The sequence below is a fragment of the Onychostoma macrolepis genome, chromosome 05 (genome assembly GCF_012432095.1).
Source record: "Onychostoma macrolepis isolate SWU-2019 chromosome 05, ASM1243209v1, whole genome shotgun sequence".
NCBI lineage: Eukaryota > Metazoa > Chordata > Actinopteri > Cypriniformes > Cyprinidae > Onychostoma > Onychostoma macrolepis.
In genome coordinates, this window is record NC_081159.1 from 22,941,710 (window position 1) to 22,954,765 (window position 13,056).

A 13,056-nucleotide genomic window follows, 5' to 3' on the forward strand; every position below is an offset into this window, starting at 1 on the left:
CATCAATTTTGACCACATCATTTTTGTGTTGAAATGATGCTGGTGTGCTTACCAAGGGGTGAAAAAAACTTAATGTTCTGTCCTTTACAATAATTATTTATCTGGCAAACCTCAACAGATTGTTCTAATATGAAACACTGCATGGGCAATTCGCACCTTTCAAAGAAGTAGCCAAGGTAAGTAACTATTGTTCATCCGTGTTGCTGTCATGTGCTTTTTCATAGTCTCTACAAACACAATACAGCAGAACTAAACAAAACATTTCACAAATACTTTCAGTTCAATTTATTTGTTATAAACGCAAATAGAAAATAAAAACAAAACTATAACTTCACCAGAACCCAATGAATTTTAGAATCTCATCTAATAACGATTGTCATTAATTATAGCCATAAATATTTAACTGATGGATATGTTCTATGTAGGAGTTCTTATTGCTTGTATATATTCAGTATTCCATTATCCCATCATTATCCATCTTAAGATTTGTTGGACATCTGCTACTGCTCAAACATCACCATGACCACACGCCCCATGAGAGTGTGTACTAAACTAATAATATACACTAGAAAACGTTTACATTTTCTTATTTGTAATTATTGTTGTTGTTGTTGTTGTTTTATTTATTTTATTAGCCTATTATTTGTAGTAGCGAGTAATTAATACATCAAAATCAAGAAAACAGGCGGTGGTGTGCTATCACCAATTACACGCACGAGAGTTTGATTGGATGTACGCTATGACGCGCTTAGCGCTGTTGTAATGATTACCGGATTACAATATCCACCTACCAGGAATTCTGCAATGACTCGTATCGTGTATAAAAGTTCACAGTATTCATTTGAAATGACATTTGAAAATCTGTGCCAATAATGAATCGGAACGACACAGCCGCGCGCATTGCGCACGTCTTCAGTGGAACGTTTGTGCACTCCACACCACGAGCTGCGGTGGAAATACTGCAGAACTGTGTCTTAGGAGTCGACGATGAGGGCAAGGTTTGTTTAATAGTCTACTTAATTACAATTAATGTCATCTCGTTTTGATTTACTTTCGAAGATAGATGTCCTAACCACATAATGTATTATAGTTATATATATATAATAAATGATGCCATTTGCCAATTATTTGTAATGTACCTCAAAGTATTATTATTATTTTTTTCATAATGGTGATTTTCTTCTTTTTGAGCAGATTGCATTTATTGAAAATGATCAAGATGTGGTCAGTCTTTCAAAAATATGGGGCTTTGTAACTTCAGACATAAAACAGCTTGGACGATAGTAAGTACATCAGTCTAAATGAATTGCATATATTCTATAGTCTAACATAAGTCTTGCATAAGGGTGCTTTGAGTCACTTTTGCATTCAGAACAACCACTCAGCAGGTAACAAAATAGAGCAAGAATCTTTGTGTAAACAAGCTTTGTGATCAAATTGTGCAATAATGAGCATGTTCCAGCTTGAAATCTTTCCATTGCGCTCACCTTTTTGCTGTGCCACTGCTTAATTTTGCTTTTGCTCCACAGTGAGTTTCTTATGCCTGGAATGGTTGATACACACATCCATGCGTCTCAGTATAGCTATACTGGAACTGCCTTAGACCTGCCTCTGCTGGAGTGGCTCAACACTTACACTTTCCCTGTGGAAGCCAAGTATAAAGACTTGGATTTTGCCAGTAATGTCTATACTAAAGTCGTGGTAAGCTCATTGAAACAGATTACATAAAGTCTAAATAAACTATAATAAACATAAAGAATAACTCTAAAGTAAGGTAAATCATTGATGGAACTGATATGGACATAGAATGCATGCTGCAAATTTCGTTTGAACCTTTTTGTTGACTGTTTGGCATTGTAGAGAAGAACCTTAAAGAACGGCACCACTACTGCTTGTTATTTTGCCACAATACACACTGATGCCTCTCTTCTGCTTGGAGAGCTTGCAGGTAAAACACATGCAACCAAGGATACACACACACGTTGAATGAATTTCCCATGTGACTGTATCTGTGGTAGCAAACGCACACACATCCTTTCTCTAACCTTTGGAATTTGTCTTTGCTTTGCTATCTTGTCTTAATTCTTTTTGCTGACAGTCTGTTAAGTAACTGCATTTATGTTTGCTTTTTCATATTATGTAAGAAGAGGTGCACTGTGACCTATCATTCTGTGAAGTAAAGTTGTAATAACTGTCTCAACTTTAATATTACTTTAAAATCCTGTGTCCACTATGTTGCTGTATCGTTAACACACAAGATAATAAATCAATTATTGATCATTGATTTTTAGATTTTGATATACAGTAATTTGCCTCTTTTCCACTAGATAAGTTTGGACAAAGAGCTTTAGTGGGTAAAGTTTGCATGGACTGCAATTCTGCAGTTCCACAGTACAAAGAAAGTCCAAGTGAATGTAAAGAGGAGACCAATCGGTGAGTTTTGGAGGACTGTGTGACTGTACTGACACAATAGTGTTAGTAACCTCATGTACAATGTACAAAATGACTGAATTTTGGTTATAAATCTAACCCCCAGTCTGATCAGTGAACTTGAAGATATGATTCTGCTTCCTCCTGTTTTTGTTTTTTTGCAGTTTCATCAAAGAGCTTCTCAAAAAGGAGGTAAATAACGGGTTCGTTCTCATTTATTTAATTGATTTATTATGTAAGTCTAGTCAGAGTCGGTGTTACAGTAAGTAGTTGTGCCTAAATGATTTCAGGCTGTGAAATATGAAAATAAAAATATGTTATCTGATTGTTTTAGTACCCAAATGTTAAGCCTGTGGTCACTCCTCGATTCGCTCCGTCCTGTTCCTCCTCACTGCTCAGTGAATTAGGTGAGATCGCCAATAACAACAAGCTTCACATTCAGGTTTGTCCTCCTTTCACACATTAACATCTACTCGATAAACAGTGATTTACAAAGGTTAAAGAACATACAATTAACATTCAAGTTGATGACGGTATTGTTCACATGGTAGAAGCTTGAAAAACGGTATGATGACTAAGAGTTTTTGATTGACAGATGGCCTTATGTTTATAATTCTTGTAAAAGGCAATAGTGAAGTGAACGATGGGTGTCTTCAGCTTTGTATACTCCACGCTCCATCAGCATTGATAATAGAGATTCTGTGCAATTTTACTTTATAAAAGGAACTAATTCTAAACTATAATTGTAACATTATAAATAAATGCTGTAAATATTATAAACTGATATTCTAAATTCAATAGTTGTGAATAATTAACAGTTAAGATGCTGTAAATCATAAGATAAACACTAATAGACACTTAGTAAAATGATTAACCCCTGTTTTTCTACAATTATTAAACCTATAGAGTCACATCAGTGAGAACAAAGAGGAAGTGGAGCTTGTCAAGACATTGTTCCCAGGCTGCAAATCCTACACTGATGTTTACCTCAAGCACAACCTGCTTACAGACAGGGTGAGTGGTATTCAGTGATTGTCATTGTACTGTACATCAAAGATCTGATTAAATATATTTTTTAATAAATCCTTTTATCTAATATATTACTTTATATACATATTATTCTACATAGATACCTTTGTTACTGATTCATTGTATAATTTTGTAGATTTTATGTTCTGAATTGTGTTGCAACAGAGTCCAAGTGTGAAAGTCTGAAGTCTATGCATGACATAAACAAATGTCAGTCTTCTATACAGTGGTTATTGGAAAACTGCTTTACCTTAAGCTAAACTGTAAAAATAAATAAATAAATAAAAAGTTGAGCCAACTTAAAATTTTCCAACTTATTTTTGTGTGAGATTCTCAAATTTTTGTTGTATAAACTTAAAACGACAAGTTGAGAACTCAAAAATCTGCTGAAGCTGATTGCCTTAAAATTTTAAGTTGGCTCAACTTTTTTTTTTTTTACATTGTACTATGCATCTGTTACGTACATTTATTTTCTTCTTTTTAAAAGGTGTAGTAATATTTCAAACCACCTTTGCCCTTAAAATTAAATAAATATGGAGGAACTCATAGAATCGGTTTTCGAGTCTTTAAAATGCAGCTTTAAAATATGCAGCTGTTTGCCAATATACAGTTTTGTGAGTTTATTTAAAAAGATATATACAAATTAATTCATATAAAACTGCACATATTTTTTTAAGTACTTTGGTTTGTTGTCATTAGCCCTGTGGATGTAAAGGGCTTGCTTGAGAGGTTCTGAATCATGTGCTTTGCAATATGAGTTTGTGATCAAAAGTTCAGTACACTGGAGTGCATTGTCATTTGTTTGAGCATACAAACTCCCTGATCTGAATAGATGGCACTCTTCCTCACTAATCTGGGACCAAGTGCAAATCCCATTTCTGATTTAAGAGACCTATGATTTAAAGGAATAATTTACCAAAAAAAGTGAATATTTACTCATTTTCATTATTTACTCACGCTAGTGTCGTTGCAAACTTGTGGAACAAAATCTTTGATGATTTTAACCAAATCTGAATATTTCAGCTTTAGGTTTTGGATAATTGAGTATAATTTTCAGTGAACTGGCTTCAATGAATGATTAATTCTTTGCTATTCTGAAAAGAATGGACAATTTATTTTGATTACAAAGCACCTTTTAAAACTGTTCCAGTTGTTAGATTAAACATTTGCGGAATCTCATGAAAGTTTAAATTTGAGTATTGAAATTGGTTTAGAATTAAATGATGTAAACTGACTATTGCAGACTGTAATGGCCCATGGCTGTCACCTAACTGATGAAGAACTGGAGATCTTTCTTGAAACAGGATCTGCAATCTCTCACTGTCCTAACAGTAATATTTCGTAAGCATCTCAAGCCTTTTACTATTAATATTCATTTTCAGACCACTTTAATATATTCTAACACGTTATTTCATTCATTTATTGTCTCTTTTACCATCCCAGGATTTGCAGTGGGATGCTAAATGTGCGCAATGTCTTGAACCACAAAGTGAAATTGGGTTTGGGGACAGGTAAGGTTGTTACCAGGCCATTTTTTGCATTATAGTGGGAAATTCTTTCTTAGCGAAAGCTTTAACCCTTAATCGTCCCTTGAGTAGGGTTTACGTTAAAGTCGGCATGAAACGGAAGTTGCCACTGTCTTTTCTTCTCTACTGTGACGTATATCCGAGTGAAACGGCATCTGAAATGAGAGGGCGGGACTTGATTTTGTCCTTCGAGAATTGATTGGATCGTTGGAAGTTGGGGTGTTACTAACAAAATGGAGGCAGATCTGAAATGCCAGTTTGCAGTTAGTGGTGGGGGATTTCTCGCCACTGGATTCACCGCCGACACCCAAGCATGAATAAATGAGCTAGTTATTAGGGATGACGACCACGATCAACAGCACAAAACATGCCAAGAGAGAGAGAGAGAGAGATAATATGAGCGCATCCTCCATCAGTTTAAGTCATATTCATGAAACAAATTAGTTTGCGATGTCCTAAGAGTAATGTTGTCGTATTATCCTAATATCTTTTCAGTGTTTAAGGGTAACATACTCCCTCATGACTGGGGTCAGTGCTATAAAGTGAAGCATCGGCTTCAGCTCTTCCCCTGTAGTTTATCCCAGCATTTACCCTCACATCACTAGCTCCTCCCTTGCGCCATCACTCGTGACCGGAAGAGTAGAGAAGTCATTTTGAGGGGGAGGGGAGGTTAATGTTTTTGATTAAAGATTACGAGGGCACACGAATTAAAAAAAAATAAAATAGTGAAGTGCACGGATGAATTCTTTATAATAAACACTACAGTATTCCATCAAAAAATAAGAATTGTAAATTTTGATTTCATGCCGACTTTAAGGTCCTTTTACAGAGTGATTGCATAAGGAAATATACATTTTTTATATGATAAACTATATATCATTTTTTTTATTTACTTCTCAACTATACATTTATGCTGTTTTTGTGGATATTTGATAGTTTTTTTTTACCTATTTACTGCACAATTATTCAACTACGCCATAAATTGGCTTATGAAAAATATTTTTTTTATGAACAAATCACTTAAATGATGACCTAAATTAAATATAAAAGGTTTTTAGATATGAGTTAGGGATAGAATACTGCCATCTGCAGGTTAGAGGAAAAACTTTAGGAATTACAGTTAAAGAAAGAAAGTGCAATGACCACATATATCCAGCAGAGGTCCGTAGGGACTCAGTCATTTTCAGTTCAGTTTCAAGTCAATTTTTCTTCATGTTTCAACTTCTCCTCGCAACTTTATGATATATATTTTGTGAATATATATTTAAACATTCTAAAATATATTTAAAATCTATATTTTTGTCAAAGGTTAGAATTTGTTGTTGTTGTCTGATGTCTTTTGAATTGTCTGCTTTTGCAAATTATGTTACATAAATTTGCAGAAATGTCTCTCTCTCTCTCTCTCTCTCTGTGTGTGTGTGTGTGTGTGTTTTGTCTACCCCTTCACAATGTTATGCATTTATGTTCTGTGCATTTATTAATTTTTTTTTTTTTTTTGCCAAAATCTAAAAAAAATGCCCTGGACACCTATGTCACACGTGTGTGAGTGAACATGCTTGTTCAATGTTGCATTTGTGCTCTAGTACCAGTCCTTCATTTATGAGTGGAAATTTTCAGATTTATGCCAAATTTGTTGACTTTATATGCCAATTTCTATAAAAATGCACTCTACTGCAGTCACACACACGTGCGTGTTTGTGTGTGTGTGTGTGTGTGTGTGTGTGTGTGTGCGCATGAGATAGAATGTTCGTTCCAATTTGCATTTGTGCTCTAGATCCAGGGCCCGGTTGCATGAAAGCTTTTAAGCTAAGAAATCCCTTAGTTATAAGGTTAAGGGAACCCTTAGAGAAACTTGGGTTGCAAGAAATATCCTAAGGGTCAACTTAAAGGATCATTAAGTATTCCCCTTAATTATCTAAGTGTTCCCTTAAGTGTTGCTACAAAGTCCTTAGTAACTATTTCACCTTGATAAATTTAAGGGACCAAAACAGCTCCCTTAAGTCATCTTATTCTCAGTATTTTTTAGATTTTTAAGATCAATTGTAAGACTTAAGACATTTTTAAAGACCTGCACAAATAAAATATCATATAAGCATAGTAGGGCAATAACTATGGTAACATATTAAACTGTAAAATGACTGTAAAATGCATGACTTACATGTTTTCACAAAACAAAACAAAAAATATATATATATTTTTTTAAGAAAATGGATGAGTTGTAACAATTATTATATTACTTTAAACAATTATTATTAATCAATTATTAGCCTATGTAATGTATGCCTTAACTGTTTAGATTTTTATAATGCATTATCTTCTTGTCGATCCACCTGTTCACATTTACAACTCTGCGTGTTTGCAGAATCAAAACATGGGTTCATTTTCACATTCATTAACATTTCCATCATTGGTCAGCAGAAGAGCTTTCACTTTAGAAACAAAGCGGCTTCCTCGGTAACGACTGTACACAAAGCAGCACAGAAACGGGCAGCGCTAGTTTATTTGTTTGTGTTTTAGTTGGTTAGGTTTGTATTCCGCTATGTTCTGTTTATTGTCAGAGATATACATATCTGTGTTTATTGTGAGATGTAGTAACTATAGCAACCGCGGCGCCCATTGCCGTATGTTGCCAGGAACTACCGCGAAACGCTTAGTATAAACACTTAGGTAAGGGTGACAGTTAAGACGTTTGTTGCAACGCTCTTAAAGAAATCCCTTACCTCAGGGAATTTTTTCCGCTCAGGGATACCCCTAAGTCAGATTACTTAAGAACTTTTATGCAACTGGGCCCAGGCCTTTATAAAAATGTAAAACATTTAACTTTTCCCATTCATTTTCAATGTGGGGTCAATCTGAGCCCAAGGACCTTAAACGGTAAAAAAAAATTTGACACACCTTTAGAACAACCAAATCAAGTCCAGATTTTTTGTGTGTGTTTAGATAGATCATTTAGGAAAAGTCACGGAGTCTCATGCCCCTGAGATGAAGGGAACACTTTTCTAAACGGTCCTTGGGGTCAGCTGGACCCCAAGGACCGTTTAGATAAGCTATACATGGCAGTTGGCAGTTTCATGTCAGGTCCAGTATTCTGCATTTTATAGTTTTGTCTGTGCCGTCTGTAGATGTAGCAGGAGGCTACTCTCCATCCATGCTAGATGCTATGAGAAGAACTCTCGACACGTCCAAAGCCCTGACCATCCAGGACCCTCAGCATAAGACTCTTTGCTTTGAGGAGGTTTTCAGATTGGCTACACTTGGAGGCAGCGAAGGTAAGATTCCAGCTCTCATTGTCAAATGTTATTTACGTTATTTATTACTAGCACAGCACACTATATAAACTTGCCTGGTTGTTCTCCACACTCCCTACAGCCCTCTCACTAGATGATCAGATCGGAAACTTTGTGGTAGGCAAGGACTTTGATGCCCTGCGAGTGAATGTTTGCATTCCTGATGGACCGATCGATTTGTTTCCTGGTGAAGGCCCCAAGGTTCGACAGATCTCCTACTGATCTTTTCTGCCCTCATACTGAGAAAACAACATCAATTGGTTAAATGTTTTTTTGTGTGTTGTCATATGCAAACACACAGGTTTCGTTGCAAAAACAATAAATATCAATGAATATACAAAAGACATTACAAATTCTTTAATGTGTACAAATGATAAAGAATGCCCCATTTAATGTGTGTGTTTTTTTTCATACAGGTCATTTTGGAGAAGTTTTTAAATTTAGGTAAGTTGCTTTAAAAAATGTTGAAAGGCTTAAAGTATCCCTTTAATTCAGATATTCTTGTCTTCTCTAAATCAATTTTTGTTCTGAAAAGGTGATGATCGAAATATAACTGAAGTCTATGTGGCTGGAAGACAAGTGGTTCCATTTCCAGATACATAATTACTCTCTGGCTGTTTTTACCAGAAATTTTTTTTTTTTACAGTGTAGTTTTTTTTTTTTTTTAAAGGATGTTATAGACGTATATTATTAAGTTAACATATTGTTAAATGTCTTTATTTAGGAAATAATGTTTATTTAAATTTTACCACATGATTTAAAGATTTGTCTAATGCTCAAATAGATTTATTTTCAATTTCATTAAATTTTTGTCTTCTATTTACTATTCGTGTTGATCATGAAAAAAAAATGTGACAGAATATATTTTATATTAATCAATGACAAATCGACAATAAAAATGCTTTATGTTATTGTCACCCTTTTTAAAATTGATGTTATTTAGGTATATTTATTTATTTATTTTTGATTGCTTGTATTATCATTGATTCACGATAATACACTGCAAAACAAGTATTTGTGACGCTCTCATCAGAAGCTCTTTTCTGTCTGTCTCACCTGTCCTTTCACTGTTTACGACAGTTCTCAAGTAGGAACAGAGCTCTTGATTACATTTGCTTCATGCCCTCTACGTACGGTGCTTAGAATAAATGATAGACGAGTTCTGAATGTATTTGAACTGAAACTGAGTGGTCATCATATCAAGCAGTGACAGCAGTGTCTTGCAGTATGACATGCTATACATCTAAAATGATTTTAAACAGCATCCTTTAATTATTCAATCATTTTTAAACATGGAGTTAAGAGACTGTGTAATTGTTATAGCCTAGTCAAAAATAGTGATTTTTCACACAACAGTGCTAGTTAAATGAATTGCAGTAAAATTACATAAATAAATATGCACTTTTCATTATTCATAAACATTTTAACAAAATTTAGAAAAGTTTGTTTATCTGCTGATTAATTGGCAAAAATGATCGATAACCACATGGAGGCGCTAAGAGACTGTGTTTTACACCGCAGATCTAACTCCAGTCCACACTGCCTTACAGTGATGATGTCTCAATCACACTAATGATATCAGCAAAGAAAAAAAATATGATGTGCTTTAGTGAGGATGAGTCATATTTGACCATTTTTTTCACAGTATGCTCATATTTGAGTCACATTTTATATTCAAATATCAGTAAACATGATTTATATTTTATATCATTTTCTGTTAGTATAGTAAATTATGTTGTTTTTTAATGATCTGAAACATTTTTATACATAATATTATTTTATGCCATGCAAGTTTGTGTCTTTTTCAGCTGAAGTTTGTTGCACCACAATGTCAACATTCCAGTTCTGAAATCTCGGTCAGTCAGGCCTGTCTTGTGTGTTTGGAAAAATAATATATGAACACATTGCTCAGCAAGCAAAACTTGCTCTCATAATGATTGCGTCATCATGATGAATCTTTAGTGTATATTTAGATGTCATTTACAGAAATGTTTACAAACTTAACTGCTTTCACAGAAGAAAATGTAAGGGAGATATGTGACCCTAGACCACAAAACCAGTCATAAGTAGTAGGCTATGGGTATATTTGTAGCAATAGCAATATGGGTCAAAATTATTGATTTTTCTTGTATGGCAAAAATCATTATAGGATATTAAGTAAAGATCATGTTCCATGAAGATATTTTGTAAATTTCCTACCATAAATATATCAAAACTTAATTTTGATTAGTAATATGCATTGCTAAAACGATTTTCTCAGTATTTCGATTTTTTTGCACCCTCAGATTACAGATTTTCAAATAGGCTAGTTGTATCTCGGCCAAATATTGTCCTATCATAACAAACCATATATCAATGGAAAGCTTGATTCATTCAGCAATCTCAATTGAAAAGAAAATGACTGGTTTTGTGGTCCAGGGTCACATATTCTTTGCTAATATATGGGTGGGAAGATGCCCCTCTTAAGAAGTAGGCTAACTCTTGGTATAATAACTCCATGAATTATATTAAGTAGCCTATTAAAGCAATAGTTCACCTGCAATGATTTTGTTTCTTCACCGAAACAGATTTAGAGAAATACATTACTTACTCAACAATAGACCCTCTGCAGAGAATGGATGTCATCAGATTGAGAGTCCAAACAGCTTCCTCCAGTGAAAACATCCATGCCTTGTTGTCCTCTCACATCAAAATCCACTGACATATTTGATATATAGAAATGTTTTGGACTTCTTTGCACTTAGAAATGATGCTTGTATCTGTGTATATTTGTCTCCGGATTCAAACAAGATGACTTTTCACTTGTGAAAGCATTATGCAGGCTATCATGGAACGTTATTTTAGCTGGAAGCAATGGCTTGAAATTAAAAACATCTGACTGATGGTTTTGTTATTTTACAAACATGAAGCCTTTCACTTCACAAGATGTTAATTTGTGGACTGGAGCCATGAAGATTGCTTGTGGATTATTGTCATGCTTTTATCAGCTCTTATTCTGATGGCACCCATTCACTGCAGAGGATCCATCGGCGAGCAAGTGATTTAATGCTCAATCTTTTCTGATGAAAAAACAAACTCTACAAAATGTACATCCACGGATGGCCTGAGGGTGAGCAGTAAATTTTCAGCAAATGTTTATTTTGGGGATGAAATATCCCTTTAAATATAAAATGTTAGCAAATGAAATGAACCGTCAGCTTTGGCGTTCTAACCCAAGGGCTTGAACCACAGACATCTAGCAAAAAGCATAAAGTAAGTGTCTCAGAGCGAGAGAGAAGCAGAAGTGAGGGAGAGTGTATAAACATGGGACTGAAAGACAAAGAGGCACACAGATGGGAGAGAGACAGAGAATGAGACGGAGGCATGAGTAAAGCGCATGTGAGTGGGAGGGGCTTCGCGAGCAGACGCGGTGGGAGCATGTGAATGGAGAATGAGGCGAGCTTGTGTCATATGCAGTGACGTCACAGTGCCCATCTAAAGCCCCGCCCCCTTCCTGCCGCCTCTCTCTCTGAAAAATGCTGAATCAGTCAGAGCTGGCTCTGTCTGGCTGGGAGTTTCCTCGCTAGACCACACAAGGTACATTAATTAGTTGTGACAGACATATATAATAATTTTGATAACAACTTTACTGAAATGGCATAAAGAACAGACTTTTAGTCATAATAGTTTAATATTGTGTATGAAGCTGGTTGTGTAAAATTCAGTGAGTCAAACAGGTTCCCATATCTGTCATAATCCCCTCTCTTCGTGTAATCTGACTGTCTGGCTGAATGAACTTCCTGTGTGATCTACCCTGAGGAACACAAGCAGCTTTGAGAGCCACACCCAGACTCACAAGTTAAAGGCTGGTTTTACTCTGTACAGTTAAGTGATTAGCATCTTCGTTCCTGACTACGCCTCAAGGAACAAAAGCTGTGTTCACAACAGCACGGGAACGTTCTGGTAAAGTTAAGAAAAGGAGAACATAAGTTTGGAGTTTCCTATGAACTGAGAATGGTGTCGGATTAGAGTGTTCACTTGTGCGTGGTAGTGTTAGTTTGAGAGAGATTGTGTGAGATCACGGGCGGAACTCACTGCCCTAGTTCACTGCATCTGTCATAATCTGGTTAGGTTTTGTGACAGGCCAGCCATTCTCCTCTAGTTCATTGTACACAGTAAAAAAAAAAAAAAAACTCACTAAAACTGAAAAGATAAGTCTGCTACCTTAAAATTCTCATCTGTTCTGTTGGAGAAATTCAAGATGAAATTTAAGCAGAAATTACACATTTAGCATTTCATGATGTTAAGCTTGAAACAAGAAAACATAAGCCAGTGGGATAAGAAGGCTTAAACTTATTTCAAATGGAAAACAAATTAGTTTTTCTTACCTCATTGGCAGATTATTTTTTCTTATTATTTTAAATATAAACAGTTAATTTTGATACTTTTTCTTTCTTTCAGAAAACAAGATTTATGTCATTTTTTCTTTTTCCTTTCTTGATTTAAGAATATTTAGATATACACTCTAAAAAAATGGTGCTATATAGCACTAAAAGTGGTTCTTTGGCTCGTAATCATAGGGGAACCAATCTTGGTGCTTCAGTGGTTCTTCAGCGGTTCTATATAGCACCGCTACCATATACAGAACCTGTTAAGCACCTGTATGGTTCTTCAGCGGTTCTTTGGGGTGATTAAGGTGCTATATAGCACCACTGCCGTACAAAGAACCTGTTAAGCACCTTTAAATGTTCTTTATGAGCCAAAGAACCACTGTTGGTGCTGTTTAACACCATTTTTGTTGAAGA

At 35.1% G+C, this 13,056-nt stretch overlaps 1 protein-coding gene across 1 annotated transcript; it reads left to right on the top strand.

Moving 5' to 3' along the window:
- Positions 1-762: 762 nt before the first annotated feature.
- Positions 763-9,157, top strand: gda (guanine deaminase). The gene is made up of 14 exons (XM_058775675.1): positions 763-998; positions 1,195-1,283; positions 1,530-1,701; positions 1,861-1,948; positions 2,328-2,433; positions 2,595-2,622; positions 2,765-2,872; positions 3,337-3,444; positions 4,703-4,800; positions 4,903-4,970; positions 8,108-8,254; positions 8,355-8,473; positions 8,689-8,716; positions 8,808-9,157. The coding sequence occupies exons 1-14, from the start codon at positions 873-875 to the stop codon at positions 8,873-8,875; spliced, it is 1,353 nt and encodes a 450-aa protein (XP_058631658.1). The 5' UTR covers positions 763-872; the 3' UTR covers positions 8,876-9,157.
- Positions 9,158-13,056: the final 3,899 nt, after the last annotated feature.

Excerpts from the sequence above, each read along its gene's own strand:
- gda (XM_058775675.1), top strand. The coding sequence starts at position 873 with ATGAATCGGAACGACACAGCCGCGCGCATTGCGCACGTCTTCAGTGGA. Across the intron at positions 1,702-1,860 it reads ATGTCTATACTAAAGTCGTG|AGAAGAACCTTAAAGAACGG; the intron begins GTAAGCTCATTG and ends TTGGCATTGTAG. Across the intron at positions 1,949-2,327 it reads TCTGCTTGGAGAGCTTGCAG|ATAAGTTTGGACAAAGAGCT; the intron begins GTAAAACACATG and ends CTTTTCCACTAG.